This window comes from Chenopodium album, chromosome 22 (assembly GCF_948465745.1).
Source record: "Chenopodium album chromosome 22, dcCheAlbu1.1, whole genome shotgun sequence".
In the NCBI taxonomy this organism is placed as follows: domain Eukaryota; kingdom Viridiplantae; phylum Streptophyta; class Magnoliopsida; order Caryophyllales; family Amaranthaceae; genus Chenopodium; species Chenopodium album.
In genome coordinates, this window is record NC_137855.1 from 31,541,582 (window position 1) to 31,566,492 (window position 24,911).

The following is a 24,911-nucleotide window of genomic DNA, read 5'->3' on the forward strand; positions in this document are numbered from 1 at the left end:
AACCGATTGATCTTCCTCTCCGAGACAAGAGAATCCGTGTGTCGAAATAAATTTGTTAAGCTACTCATTGATCTTGCCAAAGTTTTAACAGAATTATGCATCTTGTTTTGTAGATTGAAAATCAAGTTCTTTCAGTAGGTTATAGCTGGTAGATAATTTTACCATTTTGTATTTCAGTTCTGTAAACAAACTCACATTTGTTAGACAAGATGAGAATCTCTGTATCTTTTGAAGGTGTATTAATGTTGTTTCCGAAGCGGCTCTTCAGCTCCTGTGTTTAATATAACTATTTGCTGGTAAAGAAAAAAATCAACAAAAAGTGACAGTTGCTGTTTAAAAAAAACAATTCATTGTTTTTGTTTGTTGAATTCATTGTGGGAACAAAATTGAATACAAAAGTTGGTTCCAAGTATCAGGAACACCAGGAAGACACCAATGACTACAATCAAGTAATTTAGGACCACCACCGGCGTATATTGCAGGGTGGCCATCTTTTCTTAACTGAGTGAGAAGGGTTATGTCAAGCAAATGAACAGGCTTCTTCATTTTACTCAATACCTTCCTCACAATCACTTCACCCGGATGACTACCACCTGGATACACTGATCCTAACACCGCCTAGTCTCTTTGCGACAAAACTTTGCTCTTGGTTCTCCCCATTCGCTTCCACTGGACCCGCAAAAGCCAAGTAACACACCAAAAGAACCGGAAAAAAAAAAGAGTTTGTGAACATCAGGTGTATGTATCGAACTAAGCTAATTAGCGAGCACGATGTATCGAAAAGAACTTACTTAATATGGGCAGCTGAAACTCCTTGGAAGAAAACTTGAGTCTTTCTAGTGTCGATGTTATCATCAATCCATTTAGCCCATGTTCTCAATGCAATATTGTACGCTAGCATATGGTCCATGTTTTTGATAATCTTGCCTCCCGTCATGAAGTATTCCCATCTGCATCAAATGTTGTACACTTAATTTAGTCATTGACGTATAGTTTAAAAAATATGTTGTATAGTTTAAAAAATATGTTGCATTTCTGCAACGCCGTAACAAGTGATTTGCCTTTCATCTTACGGAGTAGTTTTTAGTACGCCGTAATAAATATGATAATGATAATGATAGCGATAACGATAACGATAACGTACCTGTGAGTCCACCAGTGGTAGGAATTGAAAATAAGTACATCAGCCCATAACCAAGTAGAGCCGGAACTAATAGAATCCAGCTTGAGTACTCGTCCAAATTTTTCAGTCACAACATCCACCAAAAATCCATTTTTCAACATCATTATTGAAGTATCATATTCCTATTCAACAAAATAATCAGATCTTATTTTAATAATGTCATGTATAACAGTATAAGGCTAATTTAATGTAATAATAAAACATGTACGAGAAAGTGTTAAGAGTATTAAAAACACGTATAGTATATATATGAATAAACAAACATGTCGATTTTAAGACCACAATGAGCCGTAATTACCACCTAACAAATGGGCCGTAAATATTAGGAAGAGTGTGTAAATGGACGATGATGAGATAGCTTACCGGAAAAGCGAAAACAGAGAGGGAACCTCTAGTGACAACAGTGTACTTGGATAGAGGCACTGCACTATGAAGCATGCATGTAAGTGATTCCCATTGATTGAAGCTTAATGATTCTCCAACAAACATTATCTTTTTTCCCCTCCATTTCTCTAATAAAGCTCGTCCATCGAACCTGTTCACAATAATTTCCAATATATTCACAAATATTTCCACATTGTAGTAAATTAATTATCTCTAGTTTTTTGTTTAGACATTCCTTAAAAAAATACTCCTATTTCGTTAAAATGATACGGAGTAAATATGGTTGGTAACCTAATAAACGGAGTAGCAAAATTCATAGGACATAAGAGCAACTCCAATGGTTGTAGATAGGGAATTGCTTGCAATTTCAATAATTCCCTAGCTACTAGCTTGACCATTGGAGTTAGAAAATTCAATTAGTTTGGCCAAGCTAATTTGCTTGAGAATTAAACTTTCCAAAATAAAATGTTCATTGCACCAATTAAGCTATTTCCATGTATAAACTATCCAACACCTACTACTAAGCTAATAGCTAGCCATTGGAGCAAAATGTAGCTAAAATGATAATTAGCTTAAAAGCTTATGTGGCATGGCAAGCTAATTGTCAAATTAGCTTGATATTGGAGTTGCTCTAACCAATGTAATTTTTTTGAGCAAAAAAACCGTAAAGATTGAGGAGCCTAAGGATTTTTTTTTTTTTTTTTAAATTTAATGCTAGACACCCGACAAGAAATCATAGAAAAATACTACTTACGCCGTATCATATTAAATACGGAGTGTCAATGAATTATTACGGACTGTACTTAGTCTCAAAACCTAAGCTAGCGAACGTTAAATACTCCTTTGACTAAACAAAGCCATAAAGTTGACACTCCCATTATTCCTCCATATTTGACACATTTCCCAAAAAATAAAAATCTTTAATTTTATGATATGTAATTATTGTAAACGAATTCAGAAACTCACACATTAATTAAATTAGCTAGGTACATTAACGTAAACTGACCTCAATAACTATAGCTTTTCTACTTTTACTACTCCCTCCGTCCCAAAAAGAACGACCTATTTGGCCAAAACTTTGTCCCAAAAAGAATGACCCATTTGCATTAAAACACCCACCAATTTACTACAATATTTGTGCAAAATTAGCTTCCCCATATAAAAATTTGATTTTCCATGTTATTTTATTAATTTCATGTAATAACTCTTACTCCGTATAAATAATTGGCAAAAGCTAACGAACGCCTCAGGGTCATTGGATAAGCTAGTTAAAAGTAAAGAGATTAAATTAAAAATTAACATTAACTACACTGATTGACGCGTGATTTTCATACTTTTCTAAATTAATACTCCATATTTTCCTAAATTACATTCATATTTCTAGCATTTATTCTTCACATAATAGAGTGAAATAGGAATGTAATTTAGGGACGGAGAGAGTACCACTTTATATAATATTTTAAATGCTTATCCAACTGTCAGGAGACGTTCATTAGCAAGATCCTAAATAATTAGAACAAACATACTGGTTGTATCATTCATCATTTCACCAAAGCACAATATGGGTGCTGGCTCCCAAAAAACAGCTAGTAAAACCTTGAAATGGGGTGAATGTGTTGGTATTCACGTGTAGGGCCCACTATTAATCCCATTAATCTTCCCGTTTACCGTAAGACGGTTATTTTTATTTATTTATTCATTTATTTTATTTTATTTAGGTACAACGGTCATATTTCTCCATCCTCCCGCCCATCCTCCTAATTTCTCAACACCAACAAACCCACTCTGTCCACGATCTACACCGATCTCATATCTCATATTCTTTTCATCCGGAATCAATAATCACGATTTGTCGATTATATATTACCTACTTAAATGGAAGGTACCCGTAAATGTGAACAAATTGAACAATGTATGTGACTATAAATTCCGAACAGAACATTTCAAGTAAAAATCATCTTTATCACCAAATTTATTATAACAGGTACATTATAACCAACTAAAATGTCATGTAAATTGTGTTTTATAAACTAACAACATTGACAATATAATTAATTATTAATAAAACAAATGAATGAAGGGAAGTTAATTAAATTACCTTTGAAGATTACAACCATTAGGCTGCCATCTATACTTAAGATACTCTTTATCAGGTCTTCCATTCTTTTGACAATTAAATCCATCTCCAATAAATGGACAACTATTTGCATCATACAATGGGTATGATCGATCATAAACCCAACTTCCTCTGAAGATGTTACAGCCGTTACTCCGCCCTCTTCTCTTCGGTTTGCGGTTCCTGTGTCGTACCGCACTCGATAACTCCTCATTGCTAGCATTTGCTACGAGGATAGCAACATTTGCCACAAGAATAAGAAGAAGAATACTTGAGATGAAGTTAATCTTCATTTTGTAGAGAGAGGGGATAGAGAGTGAAAGAGTGAGAGAAAAGGGGTGTTTGTATTTATAATAAAGGGGAGGCAAGGAAACTGATATGTGTGAACCACTTTGATTTAATAGATATCGATATGTCAGCTATCTTAGTTGATTATAAAGTACTGATGGTATAAAATAGATATCGACTATCTTAGTTTTTTTTTTTTTTTTTTTTAAATTTTTGGTGTTCCACTTGCTTCTTAATTTTTGGATGGTTATGTTTTAGTCTCTTTCATTTGTTAATGTGAGAAATCGAACATGCGATTTTTCCTACTAAATGCAGCCCCAATCACCACTGCAGCGACAACTAATTAGTAATGACTACCTTAGTTGATTTTAAAATACTACTCCCTCCGTCCCTAAATTACATTCCTCTTTGGAAATTTACACGGGAATTAAGGAGGAATGAGTAAGACAAATAACAATGATTAGATAATGCTATGGGAAGTACAAAGATAGATTAGTTATTACTCATGACATGTCATCAATCCTTTGCAAAAAAAAAGGACCAATCACATGCTCCTAATTGAAAATTTTTAACCAATCATATTCATTGTAATTTGGCACAAGGATTATGAGTGAGATTAGGTAAGGATGAGCGAGAAAGCATTAAATATAAAACAAAAAAAGAGAGTTTTACTAAAAAAAAAAAACTTACCAAAAATAGGAAGGAGGAATGTAATTTTGGAATACCAATAATAGAAAGGAGGAATGTAATTTAGGGACGGAGGGAGTAATGATATAAATTATAAAGTATCAATCACTATCTTAGTTGATTTTAAAGTACTGATGGTATAAAATTAGTATCAACTACTATCTAGTTGATTTAAGATTATTAGTAGTGTTTGAAGTAAAATTTGGGACTGTATCTCAATTGATACAATGATTGTTAAGGATCTTTTTACATAAAGGAAAAAAAAAATAGTACTCCCTCCGTCCCTAAATTACATTCCTACTTTTCTCTATTATGTGAGAAATAAATGTTAAGATTAGGAATGTAATTTAGGGACGGAGTGAGTATTGGTACAAATTTAATTATAACAAAAACGACAAGTTAATGAGAATAATTTAATTGAGTGTTTTGAATTGGTTAGATACGTATGTAGATCTACATGTGAGTAATAAATAGGGATGAATTTAATTTGGTAAATGGGAAATTGGTTTGTCTTTGTCTAAAGTAACGTACTAATTTGTTCAACAAATCTCTTCAGATCTAAACAAATACTTATTAAAATTGTTCCATATTTCGAAATTTATAATATTTAAAGTTGTTAAAATGAATAAATGTATGTTTTTGCCCACACTCTTTAAACTCTTGTATTTTAATTTTTTTTTGGGTTGTTTTTTTTTTCCGTATGTTTAAACAAACAAACTACAGAAAGTTACTAAAGGACGATAAGCTATTATTTGTCCTAGTTGCGAGAATAATGTGCATTGGATGAACCTTGTCTATCTCGTTGCACTATATAAATAATGCACCAATTAAAGGCTTTATGAAATACACTAGCATTATGATCCATACAATGCACGAGTTATTATAAATGATAGCAATCAATATTGTATATTACATTTTTCATAATGAAAGATTGATTTTTTTTTTTTTTTTTTTTTTAAGATCATAGAGGACGAAAATAGCATGAACCGTAATTAAAAAATTACTAAGGTCTCTTATTTCATCCTAGTATATATAAGATCAATTATATTGATAGGGCATACTTCAACATCGTCAACAAAAAAATTATTTCTAATGGGAGGTATCATTATTTTCACATGTAAAGAAAAAAATAATTTGGTTCATTATTCTCGTGTGTCCCTTAATAATATATACTTCGTGTGTATATATATATTATAAAGAAGCATAAAGGATTAAATTCCAAGTATCAGGAACACCAGCAAGACACCAATGTGTTTATGTGTGCAATCAGGACCAGTTTTTGAACCATATTTTTGAGGATGTGCATCGGGCCTTCATTCGGACAACAATGAAATGTCCAAAAAGAAAGGTGGATTCTTCATTTGGCCCAATATGTTCTTCACTATACCAATTCCTGGGTTTGGTGTTGCTGGGCTTTTTGACCCATTTATGGGTTGTTGCTCGTTTACACAATTTTGTGTTGCTGGTTTTCCAAAATCACTTCCACTGCCATTTACATGGAAAAATGTCATTTATTTAGAAAAAAGTGTTGATGATGAAGGATAAGAAAATTAAATAAATTATCTTAACGGAAGTGATCTGGTGAGATGCCTTGATAAAAAACTTTAGTTATGGTATGATCAACCTCGGAATCAACCCAATTAGCCCAAGTTTTAAGAGCAATCTTGAATGCATCTATACGATTCATATCCTTCTTTATTTCATTTCCCAATTGGATGAAATCCCATCTACAAATTCACTCATACATAGAGGAACACCATTAAGAACAAAAAATAATAAGGCATTAATTAGTACTCCATCCGCCTTAGTTTAGTGCGTGTGTACTTGATTAAGTAGGGCATATTGGACTAGGCGGATTTTGGATTGTAGTTATCAATTATTATCTTTAATAAGAAAGTATATGCATGTGATGGGAGAAATGTGGTACTTTTATATTGAATTTGAGAGTCTGTATACCTCTTAACTTTTAAATAAGAGGCTGAGTACGAAAAACAAATTGAAAAATGAAAGGCGTCGAACACACTAAATTAAGACGGTAGGAGTATATATTCCAAAAGTATATAAATTGAGTGAGACATACGGTTGATTGGGGCCATCATAAAACCACCAATGCCAACTATCAAAGACAAGCAAGTCATAATCCTTCCATGCATGACTACTGCTCTTGATGGATTCAAGCTTCAAAACCCTGCCTATTGTTTCAACATCTATGTCGACTAGATATTGATGCCATTGCATATTAATTGTGAGATTATGCTCCTACATACAAATGCATATATATTTTGTAAATAAGTCATCAATCTTGGCATTTGTCTATTCTCTACATTCTTTTCAAGTATTTTTAATTTTTCATTTAATATTCATTTGGTAAAACTTTAATAAATTTGACTGTATTTTTTAATTTATATATGAGAAATAAAAATTCTCATATGAAATACAGATAAATTCATCTATGTACTAGCTTTATAATATCTACTTCCTCCAATTTTATTTACTTGCAACTAGAGGTGGTTATTGGGTAGGGTAGCCCAATAATAATAGGGTCAAGGCCAAGCTTAAAGGGCTTTTAATGGACATGGCCTTTAATGGACATGACCTTTATTGGACAGGGTCAATATATGACCAAAATGTTTTTCCAATTTAATTGATAAAGAAAATAGATAATGTAAAAATAACTACATAGATAAATTTATATTCATATATACTTAATAATGGCTTTGTCCAATATTTTTTTTAATTGACATTTTGTAGGCCCACCCATTATCGACCCGCTATTGACCGCAACCCGCATTGGCCCAACCCAATATTGACCCCTATAAAACGTGACCCTCTTTGACCCGACCCGCAACCGACCATGGCCTGACCTGACCCGCCCAATAACCAGGTCTACTTGCAAGTTGCAACACACCACTTTGCCACGTATTTTAAGAAAAAAATTAGATTAGGTAAACAGAAAAATTAATCAACAAAATTTTACCACCGATAAGAAGAAAGTGATTAATTGCTACGATTCAAATTTTATGGATTAATTTGTTTGTTTACTTGTCTAATCACTTCTTCAAATAGCGTGGAAAAAAGGTGTGTTGCAAGTATTAAAAATTAGAGGATATACATTTTTATAAATTTTATGAATATAATATCTATGGTCAAAGTTAAACATTAAAAACTTTGCAAAATACAAATGAAAGATAAATAAAACATATGGATTAGAGTACAACTTGATTGATGTAAAATTGAGTGTTTTTTATTATTAGATCAAGTGGAAAGTGACTTACCGGAAATTGAAAAGTATACAAGGGAGATTGCTGGCTTTGCTGCGCCAAGTCGTAATTAGCAATAGGTCTACGACTGCCCGCATAAAGCATGCAAGTTAGGGATTCCCATTGATTCACGCTTAGTGAATCTCCCACAAACAATATTTTCTTTCCTTGAAATCTTGTAAAAAATTCATTTACATCCAACCTGCAATATGTACGTAATATTTAATAATAAATTAATAATAAATAAAATTAATTAATTGGTCATTTGTTTACACAAACTTTAAAATTAGGGTACACAAAACACAATCAAGAATATTACGAAAAACCATTCAAAGTTCACCACCTTGGCAAACTTGATACGTAAATTAAGTGGTATATTTGTAAATACACGGTTTACGCATTAAAATGTATGGGTAAAACTGATAACAAAAACTAGTGATTTTGTCTTAAAAATCGCTTGCTAGTCTGTTTACGATAGTTGTGGTTTTCAATTTTTTATGTCATATAATGAATAAAAAAAATTGATCAAACTTATTAAAATCGTGATAATTTTGAAAACTGACAATAAAAAAGTGAAAGCATCTTTTTCTTGTTTCCTTTTTTGGTTTTTTGTTTTCAAAAATTTAGAAAAATGAAAACAAAAAACGATGTCAAACAAGTCTTATGAGCCGTTTTAAGGCAAACCCACCGATTCATTTAAAAATTTACCCTAGAATTACAATTTTGCCCTTTGTTAAACATATTCCGTTTATCCTGGTAATAAACTCATTATATATATATTAAACTTATATATAATTCTAAAATTGATCGATGTACACTAATATTTATTCATCATAAGTTTTTACATATTTATAGGTTAATTAATAATCCTATCAATAAACGTTGTTTTAGAAAATGAGAGATCAGGTCATGTGGTTAGAGCTCCTCTCTCAGTTTCAGGAGATCCTAGGATCGATTTTCATCACTCACACTTGTGGATCTCCATTTAACATAATCTTAATAATTTTCTACATCTGTTTATATCCTCTCTTTTTTTTTTTTTTTTTTTTTTTTTTTGAAACCCTCATCATTTTATATCTAATAGATCTTTTGTAATCCTTTATTTTAATAAAAATTTGTCATGTTTTTTCTTTATGAAAAACTAGATATAATGTAAGTTTAAAAATGGTTATTAAATTTACCTGTGCTATGCATGGGAACTAACCTAGTAACTTTTATTAAATTCGGGTTCCACAAATACTGATTTATCCTTAAATGTTAGGCTAACTAGAATATTTTGTTGATTTATTTACAAAAATACCACTAGATAAACGATTTTTATTTATCTCGAAAAAACTGGGACTTCCATATGCGATCCAATTTTTTTCCTAATTAGTACATATGATCAAATTTTGGATCTCCTGTATATGTAATGAAAACAAAATCATAAGATATTTTGTTGCATTCTATTATTTGAAACTTATTATCTCCAATATTCATAATCTTAAAAATATGTAATTGAAATTAATAATGATCAAAGTCATTGTGTTTTTGTGTCTAAAATTACTTTTTTATAAAAATCATTGCGTCTAAAAAAATTGTTAAAAAAAACTAGAGAATGGTACAACAACAATAAAAATGAAAAAACCAATTGGATGTTGGTGTAGCGGTGATTAGGACTACACTTGGTAGAGAGGACCTGTATTCGATCCCCCGCAACAACAATTGGGAGGGGATTGAAACCTAATCACCCATAACTGATCCTCGAATCCGGATTAGCCCAAAGGGTGAACCGGGTAGAACACCAAAAAACAATAAAAATGAAAACAAACTATTTAGTATATATAGGTAGGACTAACCGATTAAGATTGCATCCAGTAGGCTGCCATCTATAACTTTATACTAAAGGCAAAACCAAGAATGACACATGTCATTTCCTGGTTAAAAATTTTCCCTCCAAAAGTTTTTTTTTTTAAATTTTTATTTTTTTGGCCAAAGCTTCTTAGAGAAGTTTTTAATACAAACTATACAATAATAATTCACTTCCTATTTGATAAATATATCTTATTTATATGTGCAATAATAGTTTTCTATCTATAACTTTGTAATGTAATTCGTAGTTATATTTATTAGTCGTGCATATATTATTCTCTTTGTTTTCTTTAGTGTGATAAATTTTTTAATTTTTTTTTTTTTTTTTTTTTTTTTGTAATTACAGCACTTTAATTTCATCCTATTTTGCAATTAGGTATAATTTTTTTTATAATTAAATAGCAGTCTTAAACTAATGATAAGTATTAAAAATTACCGTGCATGGCACGGGACTTAACCTAGTTTATAACTAAGGTAGAATTTATCAGGTCTACCATTCTTCTGGCCATCAAATTGCTTGCTCAAGAATGGACATAACGAAGAATCGTATAGAGGGTAATTAGGATCGTAAACCCAACTCCCTTCGAATTTGTTACAACTATCATCTGCCATTGATTCATGAATCGAAATTGACAATAGCAACACCACAACAATGTGAACAACCGAAAGACACCTCCAAAACACCATTGTATCACTTTGAACAATTATATATGTATGTCACTAAATAATGTTTGACATGTACTGTATATATATGCAAAATTTGGAAAAGCTGATATTATTACTTGCATTTTACAGAAATTGAAAGAATGTTTTGTTACCAAAAGTATTAGGTTATTATATATGCATGATTATTTCGTTTGATTTGCTTCTTTTCTAGGAGATTAGTGTTTGAAATTAAAGATTGATTGATGTGCTCGAATTATTGGTTCATATTATGAGATTCTTCATGTATGTTAACATTAACGCAGGCGATTGCATTTGTCAATGGTCATTAATAAAGGTCTCGTTCACTTTACCTTATTTTTGTTGAACTGAAATTATTTTTACGACATTGAAATTAATTTTAACGAATTGAAATTATTTTTGCTGAATTGAAATTATTATTATTTTTTTTTTTACTGATTTTCTATTCTAATTCTTCTTTAAAGTTACTAAATTTTATTGAACTAAATTTATTTTTATTAAAATAAAATTATTTTTACTGAACTGAACTTATTTTTGCTGTACTGAAATTTCTTTTTTTTACTAATTATTTTTATGGTGAAATGAACACGGCCTTAGAAGGAGTAATCCAAGTTGATTATTATTTTCTAGACATTTCTAAATTCTTATAATACTAGGTTAGGTCCCGTGCCACATGCACGGTAATTTTCAATAACTATTTTTTGAATAAGAATTATGTTAAATATTTGACTTTCATATGTTATATTCATATTAATTAAATGCTAAAGAAAAAAGAAATGGTATGAAAAAAAATCACACTAAGAATAATCAACATGTGTCGTTCTTGGCAAGTATTATTGGAGTGTCCATTAATTGATTATTATTTAAGGAAAAAACAAAAGTATCGTTTGTTGATGTGATATTCACATTTCATTGTTAAAACTTATAGCTTCATAATTTTGAAAAATAAATAAATTCAAGAATATATATATATATATATATATATATATGATCTTGTTATAATAAATGTAGTACATTTTTTTTATTGACACAACATAGTACATTCTAAAAAAAAAAAAAAACCTCCATACATCAATTATGTTAAGAATATTTTTATTGTATTGCTTAACTTTAAAATTGTTAATGCGTTTTTTTGGGAAGGATATGATACATCAAATCTTCTATTACACACCATATATAAGATATTATTACAATATTATATATGTAAAGATTTGTTTCTTAAATATAATTTTTTTCAGGAAAAAAAGAAAAAAAAAAACTAAGGACACACCAGGAGATGATACGTGTCATTGCTGGTGTGTCTTTTAGTATATAGTTATTGATGATTGTCTATGCACAATGTTGTTCAATTTATGGGCACTAATGATATATGTAGCACTAAGGTTTACAAATAAGCATTCATCATTCTTAGTTTGACATTAATTTAAAACTGAATGACAAAATCACATTCAAATCAGTGTTGTTTTTTTATATAATAATTTGTTTGTTCTATTTTTAGCTCTTTACAATCTACATGTTGCCCTAAGGGCTACTTATGTATATCATTTTCCTTAATCTATATCTTATACTTAAGCAATAAATTTGCTCTTTTTTTTATTTCATATATTTTAAAGCTACAATCAATTGCATTAAGTATAATTTGATTTCAAAACTACAATAAATTGAAAGACTCCACTGTATCAAACATCAATGTGAAACATGGTATTAATCTATAATATCAAATCTCATCTACAATGATCGTGATTTTATCCAATTTGAATATTATTTGATCCAACCAATAACATAATACTAATATAGACACCAGGAATGACACGTGACTTCCGGGTGCTGTTTTTTTCCTTCCAAAACTCCCATCTCCCTTTTTAGCAAAAATCTTTTAATTTTGAAATATTTGTATAATGAAACTATATTAATATTATTCCTAATCTTATATATTACAAATATATCTTTATGAAGATTGTATTCCTTTTTATTTCATTTTCTAACTACTTAGAATAATTACACTAGATTTTAAGACCTTTAATTAAGGGAGAATATGCAATAATTTAGAATGTTGAAATATGGTGAAGAGTATAAAATAATGAAGCCAAAAATACAGTATTAACATCCAACTTATCATTATATATACAGTTGTACAGCAGTGGGGTTCAATGGGAAAAAAAATAATATGGTGCTGATTTACAATCTTATGAACCAATAGTAAATTTCTGTTAAAAATTTGTGTAATAATTTACCAACTTATAACATTTTTTTCCCTTCAAAAAATCTATTAACTATTACTAAAACAGGTCATGCTTGCATCAATCATTTTGGACATATGGCAAACTATCATTAAAACACTACTAAAATTCGGCGAAATTGCGACCGCCTCAAACGGTCGCTGAAAATAGCAAAAACGTTCGCAAAACATAATTGCGACCGTCAACGGTCGTAACATGGTGGTCGTTATTCTCCTGGTCGCAAAAAAACAATATTGCGACCGTTTGACGGTCGCAGATTTTTTGCGACCGTTTTTACTATTTTCAACGACCAACCTATAAACGGTCGCAAATACTCAGAATTGCGACTGCCATATGGACGGTCGCAAATCTTGAATTTAGCGACGGCTTGGTCGCTAAAAGTTTTAAAAAAAACAAAAAAAAAGTCACTCACTGCCTGTACTTCTCAGGCAGCAGCGTCACCACCACTCCCTCCCAAACCAACTCCACCACCGTTAGGTCCCACCCAAGCGAACTCCACCCACCACCACCAACTGTCTGCATATTCCACCCAGCCCCCACCGAAAAATCCTACCCAAACAAACCAACTCCACCCACCACCACCGCACACCTTAAACATTCTCCACCCACCACCACCAGGCACCAGCCACCCAAATTTTTACCCACAAAAATAAATATATAAAAAAAAAGACCCACAAAACTAAACCAACAAAATTGTAAAATTAAACATAAAACCAAAATTTCATATGAATATCAAATTCAAAAGTCAAAATAAACAAAAATTATAAAAAAAAAAAATCAAAATAACGAAAAAAAAAATTAACGAATTTAACAAAAAAAACGAATGAATCAAAATCACAAAAATTAAACAAATTTATCATGAACATCAAAACCAAAATGAACAAAACTTAATCATTATAAATCAAACAAAAACTAACGAAAAGCATTCTAAACTATCGATTCAAACAAAAACAAAATAACTAAAAATCATAAAAATGAATGATAACTAAATTTAACGAAATCAAACAAAACCAAACATGGAAATTCGAAAAAAACCCCAAAATTTCCAGAGAAATCAACATACCTTAACAAATATTTCATCCTCTTTGGGTTTTTATGGTCAAATTCGACCATGAAAACTCCAGATCTGGAATTTTCATGGTCGAATTCGACTATGAACACCAAAATTGTTCAGCTTTAAACGAAAATCCGAACACCCAAATTGTTTGTTGCAAAAATTCGAAATCGAAAATAAAGAAAAAATAATGTAGAAAAAGAGAACAAATATGGAGGAAATGGTGATGAAAACGCCGGTTAATGGAGCATAAAGACATAAGAATAAGAAGAAGGAAAAGAGGAAAGAGATCGGGGATAAGACGAAGAGAAGAAGGAGAAGAGGAAACAGATCAGATAAAGGATAAAGGAAAGAGAAGAAGAGAGGAGGAAAGAGAGAGGAGAGAGGCGTGAGGAGAGAGAGAGGAAAGAGAGAGTGAGCGGCTATCAACTGATTAGGGTTAGGAGTGGACCTTTTTTATACCTTTTTTTAAAATAAAATAAAAAAGCATCTTTGCGACCGGTAATAGCGGTCGTAATTTTGCGACCGTTTGAGAAACGGTCGTAATTGGTGCATTTTGCGACCGCTACTAACGGTCGCAACCAAATTAATTTCTTTTTGAATTATTTTTCATATGTATTTTATTTTAAAAATACATTAAAATACCTTTGCGACCGTTTTATAACCCCAAAACGGTCGCAAAAACGGTCGCAAATATCATTTTTTGCGACCGTTTCCATGACGGTCGTAGAAAAACGGTCGCAAAATGGCCGAATTTTAGTAGTGAAAAATTCCGTACAACATATGATGTCAGCTTTTATTTTATTTTATTTTAATATATGATGTCAGCTTTTAGTGTATGTGTGTTTTTTTTTTTATAATAATTATTCTACATAGCTTATTTTTTAAAAGTTTTTTTTGAACTAAATTAATTCATTAATAAAAATCCATACAACATCTACATTGTATAATTTTAATTGGAAATAACATGGATTATTAATTTAATATAATGTATACTATTTTTAAATATTTTCAACACAAGTAATCAACAATAATAGTTGTCCAAAAATAAAATAAAATAAAAACCAACAATACACACAAACACACACACACACACACACACACACACATATATATATATATATACATATATTCTCAATTGCAGTTTTAATAATTTTTACCTTATTATTTCATATTTCTTATATGCATTTATTTTTGTTTATTCTACATGAATTGCCCCATTTTTATATTATGTTCCCAATAAATATTTGGAAATAAAATTATTACTACCGTACATCGCACAGACACTAATCTAGTTTATATTATATATTTACATTTGCTAGTTTTGGTTTATATTGTAGATGTACGTAGTATGACTTTGAAAAACCAAATATTTGTTCGAGTTTTATTTAGTTTATTATATAAATAAATTTTTTTATTGAATATTTTTTTAATCATCATATTAATCTATAAATATAATACACTTTGTCAGCATTGTCTACACAGTTAATTTCTAAACTCCTTCTGCAATACTTTTCTTTTACGTCCGCGTTATAATAAATGCTTGCTACACTTTCTTATTTGGCCAATAAGGATCCACTTTTATTTTGTTATTTCTTTCTTCCAATATAACCTTATTTGCACAAATATGGTACTCCATCGTCCCATAGTGTTTTTCTCATTTTCCATTTTAGCTATCACATATTATTGTTTTTCCCATTTTCCATTTCAAGTATCCCAATTTATTTTAATTTTTTTTTTTTGTCATTTATGAAAAGACCAAATCGCCTTCTTATTTTTGTTTTTTTGTTTTAATTCACTCAACTACCTAAAATAACCCATATTTTCTGTAAGTATTTACTCCCCCACTCATGTGCGTACTTTTTTTCTTGCACTTGGGATTTGTGTCCCACTCACATTTCTTATGCAAAGAAAATAAAACACTACACATTTAAACATTAAAAATAATAAAAACAGTGCTATAAAATATAAATCTATAAATTCAAAAGAATTATGCAATGGAGAGCATAAATAATCCTAAAAAACAGTACAATTTAATTTTTATTACTTAAACATTTCATTAAAAATAAATGTGTAATTCAACAAATTAAGTCTATCAAGAATGAGACTTTAATTGTGTATACCTTAATTAATCATAAAAAATGAAAAATAAAGGCCTAAAAAACTATAAAGAAGCATAAAGGATTAAATTCCAAGTATCAGGAACACCAGCAAGACACCAATGTGTGCAATCTCCACCAGTTTTTGAGGCACCATATTTCTGTGGATGTGCATCGGGCCTTAATTGGGTCAACAATGAGACGTCCAAAAAGAAAGGTGGGTTCTTCATTTGGCCCAATATGTTCTTCACTATACCAATTCCTGGGCTTGGTGGTGCTGGGCTTTTTGGTCCAAGTATTGGTTGTGTCTCCTTATAACAACCTTGTGCTGTCGGTTTCCCAAAATCAGTGCCACTGCCAATTTCATGGGAATTATGTCATTTAGGATGTGTTAGATTATAAAATCAAAGTTGGCAAATAATTAGTAATTGTCTTCTATAATTTTGCTTTGATAAAAGAAAGAAAAGGTTTGTTTTGGTACATGTAACATACAAATGGAGTAATAACATCTCGTTTGTAATTTGACGGACTATATGATATACTTCCTCCGTTTTCTTTTAGATGCAACACACCCTTTAGCGTGGTAATTAAGAAAGGTGGGGTTTACTTGATATAATAAACTTTAAAATAGGATGAGTGGTTGTTAGGAGTGTAATTTAGTGGGCCATGTGCTTTAATTAATTAAGGGATGTAGTATAATTTTTCCTTAAAGTAACTTTTATTTTATAGTGTGTTACAAGTACTGTGACATTTCCTTTTTAGGGAAGTGTTGCAAGTAAAAGAAAACGGAGGAAGTAAGTAATTAGTTAAGTGGTCAGATAAAATGATAAGAAGAATACAAAGTACTATTTTGCATATTGAAGGATAAGACAAGTATTATCTTACTGATAGTGCGATGCTGAGATGCCTTGATAAAAAACTTTGGTTCTACTATGATCAAGCGCAGAATCAACCCATTTAGCCCAAGTTCCTAGCCCAATCTCGAACGCCTCTGTTCGATTCATATCCTTCTTTGTTTCACTTCCCAATTGGATGAAATCCCATCTATAAATTCACTTATATATATTAATAACAATTTAACCAACGGGCGCAAAATGGTAGCTACTTGAAAAATAAATAAATAGAGTAGGACATACGGTTGCTGGGGTGGAACGTAAAACCACCAATGCCAACTATCAAAGATGAGCAAGTCAAAATCAGTCCATGCATCACCACCCTTGATAGACTCAAGCTTCAAAACTCTTCCTATTGGTTCCACATCTATGTCCACTAGGAATTGATGCCATTGCATATTAATTGCAAGATTATACTCCTGCAATTTCAAAAATTTATTTGAAAATTAGTCGTATCTCCAAGTGAAAATTGTTTCTTCTTGTAAAATTGTTCTCTTATCAATCTCAATCTTATTTTTCATAATTTGTAAATTGCAAAAATTAACTACTTTACTTGAACTTACACCTATTTAACTCAATAAAGTAGTGTGTGACTCGAGCGATGCTTTGAATAATTACTTTAAACATGATATTGCAATATTATTGTTTTTAATATTAAATACACAAAGTGCAGTTTAAGTATCAGTGAAACAAGGGAACAAGACCTATTTTAAAAGTGGGTTCCCTCTAGGTTTCTCCTTGGGAGGGTTTTTTGGTTCCCTCTAGGGTTTCTCTCTTGGGAGGATTTTTCTAGCCTCCATTGCTAGATTTTTCTTCTTTTTTTTTGAAGGTTTTCCTTCAATCTTCTCCTTCTCTCTCTTTCTCTTCCATCTCTTTTCTTCTGATCTCAATTGTAAATTTTTGTAGGGGCTTCCATCGGTATTTTTACCGGTGGTAAGCCACAAAAAAACTTTTTATTTGCTTTCAATAAAAGAACACATCTTTATGATGGAGTTTGATCTACTATTAGGTTTAATTTATTTGTTTGTTCGTCTGTCAAAAAGTTTGAAGATTTAGGGTTTCACAATCTCCAAAAGTGTCTAGAAGGTCATATGAGTTTTTTCACCCAAACAGCTATTCATATGTGGATCTCAAGCCGAATTAGTGCTACCTCACAGATTGTATTGCTTCAGATGAAGATTTTTATAAAGGCGATCGTTGATCAAATCTGCAATGTAACTAGTTCTAAGGTGAATTGTATTTGTATTGGAATTTTAGATTTCCTTGGAATTGTTTGTAAGTGCCGTTTGGCTATCTTTCATTAATGAAATCCTTTCTATTCTTGTCAAAAAAAAAGTATCAATGAAACAATAGAGGACCTGGAAAAAAATACTCCATTACAAAAGAACCCCTCCCAATCAAAGTTATTGTACATATTTAATTTGAGTGCTATAAAAGTAAGAATAAAAGTTAGCTAAGATGGTAAAAATTCTAGTTTAATTACCATTAATCATGTGTTCAAACAAGGACAATGTGTAACCTAACACCTATATTTTGACAGGATTGCTCTTTTTCTAGATCAATAGTAAGTTAGTAACATGTGCATAGGGTATATTTTTTTCCTGTTTGTTTCCCACCTAATTTAAGTTAATTAACCACCATTTTTAACCAAATTTAACATTTTCATTCTACCTACCAGGTTAAGTCATTAGCAACCCCGTCACTATCGCCCCAATTACAACTACATCCTACACTTACCCGACAAACCCACTATTGCCTTATCATTGGCGGCTATACATACTCTACCACCCTTGTCTCATTCACCTAACATAACAAAGCAACCAAGTGAATAAAACTGTCTATATAATATCAGTGACTGGGGATTTTTCTGTGTGGTCGTAGTTACTCTATTTACACAATTAGGGGTTACTCGAGTTACTCTTAAATGAGTAACTCCTGACTAAGTAACTCCTCGTGTAATTCCTAATCGAACCCTTCAAGTAACTTCTGATCGAGGAAACTCTTGAGTAATCCTTGATCGAACCCCTCAATTATTAACCTCTTAAGTAACCCCAACCAAGTAACTCGAGTAACCCCGGCCACACGGTTAAAATTTGTCTTAGTTAATAGTGAATAGTCATGAGTCAAATGTTGTTAATTTAAACTAATCAAAAGCCTTATTTAAGGTAATGATCAATTACGTAAAAAACAATGTACGCATTAGTATCATACCAGTTAATTCCCAAATTATGCTCGGATTTTAAAATAATACTTTGTTACCGTTGATAATTGTAATTTAATCAACATTAATCAGCTATAAATTGTAAAATGAAAATAAAAAATTAAATACTCGTAGAATATAATTGTCTTAAATTTACGAAGTTGACTATAATGTTGTTATTAATTCGTAAAATAAAATATAGATTTATAATTTCTATAAAACAAAATTATTAACAAAATTATTAGGAAAAATTCTTTCAAAAATTAACTCTACTTTAGTATAGGTATATATATATATATATATATATATCATCTTATTAGAAGTTGATTAGATTTAGAAAAAAAAAACCCTAGCCTCCTCTCTCTCTCTTCTCTCTCCTAAAGTTTAGCCTCTATTGTCAATTTTGAAGGGGCTTCCATCGGATTTCACCGGTGGAAAGCCCCAATCTTTATTTTCTTTTAAGTTTTTAATTTTGTTTCTTAGGTTACAATAATGTCTCCCTAGAAAGAAAGGGTTTATCTCCTTCGAAAGACAAGATATTTTCGATCTCCTTCGAAAGACAAGGTTTTTCGGACTCCTTCGAAAGACAAGGTTTTATTTGTGCTTAATTTGGTCTCTAGTTGTGCGGGGCTACTATTGATTATGGCTCGGATTCGGGTTACGGAATCAACACAAGAATTTTCTTTCTCCCAAAATTATGAAGCGGTAACGGATCCACTCAAAAAGTTGTATGAGACAACGAACCGAGAATGTGCCGAATTGTTATATTTATGTATTTGGATTCTTAGCCCTTCCCCGATTTATTCTTGTTTGATTTTGTTAAATTCGTTTTCATTATCGTTAATTGTCAATTGTAGATGCCGTATGGCTATTATTAATGAAATTTAATGTCCTTTAGGACTTCTTTCAAAAAAAAAAAAAAGAAGTTGATTAGATTTAAATTAATCACAAATTCATAACACTCGTGTTTAAGCTTTAAGAATGAAACAATATACGGGTATGGTGATCAAGTTTTCTCGATTAAAGTTGAAGCAAAAACAATTCACAATACACAAAGTAGGCATCAATCTAAGCTAGAGATCGAAATCGAGTGCAATAGATTGAATGGGAAGTGACTTACAGGAAATTGAAAAGAATACATGGGTTGTTGCTGCCTCAAGTTGTATGCAGCGCTTGGTTTACCCGCATGAAGCATGCAAGTTAGAGATTGCCATTGATTTAGGCTTAGTGAATCTCCCACAAACAATATTTTCTTTCCTCTAAATCTTGTGAAAAAATCATTTACATCAAACCTGTATTTTAATATAAACAAAGGTTCAATTTAATTATTGAACTAGTTAATCATAGTACTTTGCAAATAGTTCAAATTTTTTTTATATAAACTAAATGCAAGGTGCATCACCCAATGTTAAATTTTAATCATTTAATGAATAAATGACCAATAACTATCCGAACGAGCGGATAATGCCTTTGGGGTGCACCTTGTACCCGTGTTCATAAAAGAACCGCTATAGCTAAAATATTTACAGCACATCTTGTGTGCGGCTGGCCACACCGTGTGGCCGCTTGTAAATTAACCCCTAAAACATTGATCAAGTATATCCTGTAACACACTGGCTAAGTAACCCCTATAACGCTGATGGAGTAACCCCTCTAACACTAACAAAGTAATCCCTAAATACTCATCAGGTAACCCCTATAACACAAAGAAGTAACCCCTATTATAGTTGGCCACATAAAAAACTTCATGAAATATTTATCATAAAGTATAAGCTTGAAAAAAATACAAAATGATTATTGTTATTTTATCACCAAGTCCCCAACCTTCAATTGTTTTGAAAGTAACACCGGTAGAGCTTAAAACATCATAAATTCATAGGGTTCGCTAGTTAACGCTAAAACATCGGTTTTTTTTATTTTTATTTTATTTTTTAATATTTTTTAATGCTTGCTAATTTCCACATAATATTTACTTAGTACTTCGTATGAAACCCAACTTTTGAGAAAAATTAATAATAAATAAAAGTTATTTAGGATCTGTTACAAAATTTGAGTCAAAAATTTGCATTGATACGTATAGGTTTATTATTATAATTGTTGTTGTTATAGTATTATTTATACGGCTCCAATTGCTATTTATAAAAACCGAAATTAAAGCAAGAAAAATAAATAAAGCGTGATTTATTTTTCTTATATGTTGTGTATAGCACTATAGCTTACCTACCAAGAGTCCAAGAGTACCAACTAATGGTATGTGTGAACCAAACGACATTAGCTTTAACTAGAGTGAAAAATATATCTAACAACTATGGGAGTACATACACTTTCTTATCCAATTTGAAAATTTAGGATAAATGGCAAAGTTTTCTTATTTAATTAGGGGTGTAATGAAATACAAAATATGTAAGATCTTTAATTTTTCATTGTCTGAAAAAAAATATTTTTGATAATTAATGTGCTAATTAATTAATTATCTCACAAGATATATATAAGAGATTGATATTTATTGTTTAGTTTAAAGGATATAAGAATATATAATTGGTACGAGTATAATTTAATTGTCTAGGAATATTTCATAATTTATTTGTCTAGGGGCCAATATTGACACATACTTGGTATAATAAATTGTCGAGGAATATTACTAGATATTTATTATTCTATATTTCATTCATGATTAACATGAGGTCAATATAAGAAATCATATATCATGCATTATGTTCAAGGGTCACGGGTAAACAATTTCACGTGACTCATGTTAGTTAATTGACTCGTGTAATTTATTTTCAAATTATGTGGTTTTAAAAATTATCGACATTTTCTCCGTTTCTATTTGTTGTTTAAGTTTGAAATTTTTTTGTGAGAGAAAATTGGTCAATTTGTAATCAACAAAAAAACCGAGAGTGTTCAATAACTCGTAACAAGTAAAATTTTTATATCTTATAAATAATACTCTTTATTACAAATACGGAATAATAAGTAACAAAGGTAACATTTATATTTTTTAATTATTATTTTATTTAGATTTTTACGTAAGATATGTCTAACAAAGTCGTGAAAAGCAAACAAAGTATTTATGGAATAAAAACACGTAAAAGTACTAAGAGAATGTTCTGTATATATTCTCAAAAGTTTCTCTAACACAAAGAATATGTAGTAACACATTCAAAAATTTTGAAAAATAATATTGTGTTAAGAGTTACCTGGTAAGATTGCATCCAGTAGGCTGCCATCTATAGCCAAGGTAAGACTTATCTGGCCTTCCATTCTTTTGGCAATCAAATTGTTTACGCAAAAATGGACATACCGACGAATCGTATAACGGGTAACTCGGATCCGACACCCAACTCCCCTCAAATCTGTTGCAACCATCATCAGCCGCCATCGATTCTATAATCGTGACTGATAGAACCGTAAGCAACACAATAACGGGAAGAATAACAATCGAAGTACACCTCCGACGTACCATTTTGTTTGAACAATGATTGTGTCACAACTCGAGAGAGTCAAGACTAAAAATAATGTGTGATAGATAATATGGTTTGCTTTAACAAAATTTATGCTACTTACATATATATAAATATATGCGTAACATCTATATGTTAGATAAGAGCTATAAAAATGAAGGAGTATTATTTTTGTTACCTTTTTGTGAGGTTAAATAATTAGCTTAAAAAATGAATAATACATGCATGCATATATATACAGCTAATTAGTTTGATGTAAGAGATTTGTTTTGCTTTCATATCATGATTCATTTTATTTCCTTCCTTGATTGAAAGATTAACGTATCAAAGCAAAGATATTGATTGATATGTGATATATATCTATCTTTATAAAATGTGAGATTATATTGCAAATTTTTTTTATCCCAAATTCTTATATGTGGTTGACATGGAGAGGCCCTCTAGGTGTTACTTAGCTTTTTTTCTTTTTTTTTTTTTTTTTTTTTTGAGGGGAAGGTGTTACTTAGCTTCGTTAGTGATATATGGGTTACTCAGTCGTCAGTATTACATGTGTACATAGTTTGTCAATATTATAGATATTACTCGGTCAGTGTTATATGACTTTTTTTTATAAGCAGTCACATGATATGATCAACCAACCGCACACAAAAGCACGATTTTTTTTTTTTTTTTTTTTTTTTTAAGAAATCTTGTGAACAAGCTAGAATTAATAATAATGCTCCGTATTATTTATACATATAAATGTCATTTTATTAAGAATTAATAATTTTGTTTTGATTGTCAATATTATACTGTTATATATACCAGTCTTATAAGCAATAATAATGTAGGGGTAAAAGTAACGGACTCTTTTTTTCTATGAGATCCTTTTCATGTTTTCGTTAACAAAAATAATGGGGTGATGATAATAGCTAAGATTCTTGGATTAATTGAAAGTTGAAACTTCAATAATTTTATGGAGTGACAAGCTAGATTCATATTTTGGGTCCCATAATAATTTGGTACATGCAATCATGCAAGTCCATTAAAAAGTTTGTGTTTACAGAATAAGAAGTGGATGGTGCGCTCAAGGTTTACAATTTTTGTAAACTTAGCTTCAAAGGGAAGGCAATATTATAAATATCTATAATTTTTTTTTTATCTTATAAAACCTATAGCTTTAACAAACTTAAAATAAAATAAAGTGATGTTCTACCTCCGTTTCTGAATATTTGACTAAATAACTATTTATGGGGTCAAAATAAAATAACTTTTTATAATTTTCGCCTATACATAGCCGAAGATATTCATGGTCAAAGATAATCACTGGAGATCGCACAAATGCAAAATGAGTTGAATTATCAGGAACAGAGAGAGTACAATTTATTGGATGGAGAATCATTTTTAATTTATTGAATTGGAAAGAAAAGATTGTTTATATATATGCACATATATTATTTTAAAGATGGAAATACTAATAATACATTCCAAATCTTATTATAAGGTTAGATAATATTTTCACCAAAAAAAAAGAGGTTAGATAATGTTATGTTAGGTGGAATATTTGCAAAAATATACATCTAGGTATATTCCAACCAATTAGTTGATTTGAATCTGATAAATTCAAAGTATTTAAAAAATCTGAAAACAAAACATTATGGGCTTGTTTGGCATCATTTTTGGTTTTCAGTTTTCTATTTTTTGAAAACCAAAAACAGGAAATAAGAAAAAGGTGTTTCCACTTTTCTGTTGTCAGTTTTCAAAATTATCATGATTTTAATAAGTCTATATAATTTTTATTTCATTATGTGACATATATAATACACTTTTAAAAAACAAAAAACCAAAAAACAGAAAACCACAACGATGCCATACGAACCCTATGTTGAAGAGGATTAAAAAAAAAAAAAAAGGATTAATGTTTGGCATCAGCATAATAGATTTATAATAAAAAATACCAACTATGGAGTAGGTTCGATAAACTACCCAAAGAAGCTTTACTAGCTCCAATGGTACAATTATAACATATAAAACTATAGAACATCATCCTTGCAAGAAACAGTCGGCTTGAAAAATAGAAAATACAAGTTTATAACCTTTGATAAAAAAAAAATTTGTTTATCAAGGGGGCCAATTGACCAAATTGGTAAATAAAAAAGATCCTTAGCAAAAATTTGATAAAAAAAAATAACCCCAGCAACAATTTGGTAAAAAATGTTAACCCTAAGCGACAATTTGGTAAATAAAATTATCGCAGGCGACATTTAACCCAAAAAAAAACATAAATTTTCATTAAATTACTCGCGAATACTTAATTTAGTTCGTTTTTCGTGGTTTTTTACCAATCCTTTTGTATGGAAATAATATTTTCAAGAAAAAACATGTTAAGTATCATTTTTCAATTAAGTTTTATACCCCCTATTAACAAAATGTTTTTTAAAAGGGTAGGAAATAAATTTGGTATCAGGATTTAGCAAAATAAAAAGGAGATGACATAGGGCATGTTCACATTTACTTAATTTCAGTTCA

General features: G+C 30.4%; 1 protein-coding gene and 2 pseudogenes across 2 annotated transcripts; all 3 read right to left on the reverse strand.

Annotated features, from left to right (window-relative positions):
* Positions 1-6: 6 nt before the first annotated feature.
* On the reverse strand, positions 7-4,038 carry LOC145604572 (protein trichome birefringence-like 42; annotated as a pseudogene). Its single transcript, XR_014104941.1, has 5 exons — positions 3,666-4,038; positions 1,547-1,718; positions 1,145-1,305; positions 792-950; positions 7-669 (listed from the first exon to the last, which is right to left on the reverse strand). The product of XR_014104941.1 is annotated as a protein trichome birefringence-like 42 (transcript).
* A 1,811-nt stretch (positions 4,039-5,849) lies between these two features.
* On the reverse strand, positions 5,850-10,456 carry LOC145604186 (protein trichome birefringence-like 41; annotated as a pseudogene).
* Positions 10,457-15,727: 5,271 nt separating this feature from the next.
* On the reverse strand, positions 15,728-22,590 carry LOC145605831 (protein trichome birefringence-like 41). Its single transcript, XM_081661894.1, has 5 exons — positions 22,140-22,590; positions 20,060-20,231; positions 16,983-17,158; positions 16,732-16,890; positions 15,728-16,200 (listed from the first exon to the last, which is right to left on the reverse strand). Exons 1-5 carry the CDS (start codon positions 22,403-22,405, stop codon positions 15,912-15,914), a joined length of 1,062 nt encoding a protein of 353 aa, XP_081518020.1. The 5' UTR covers positions 22,406-22,590; the 3' UTR covers positions 15,728-15,911.
* Positions 22,591-24,911: the final 2,321 nt, after the last annotated feature.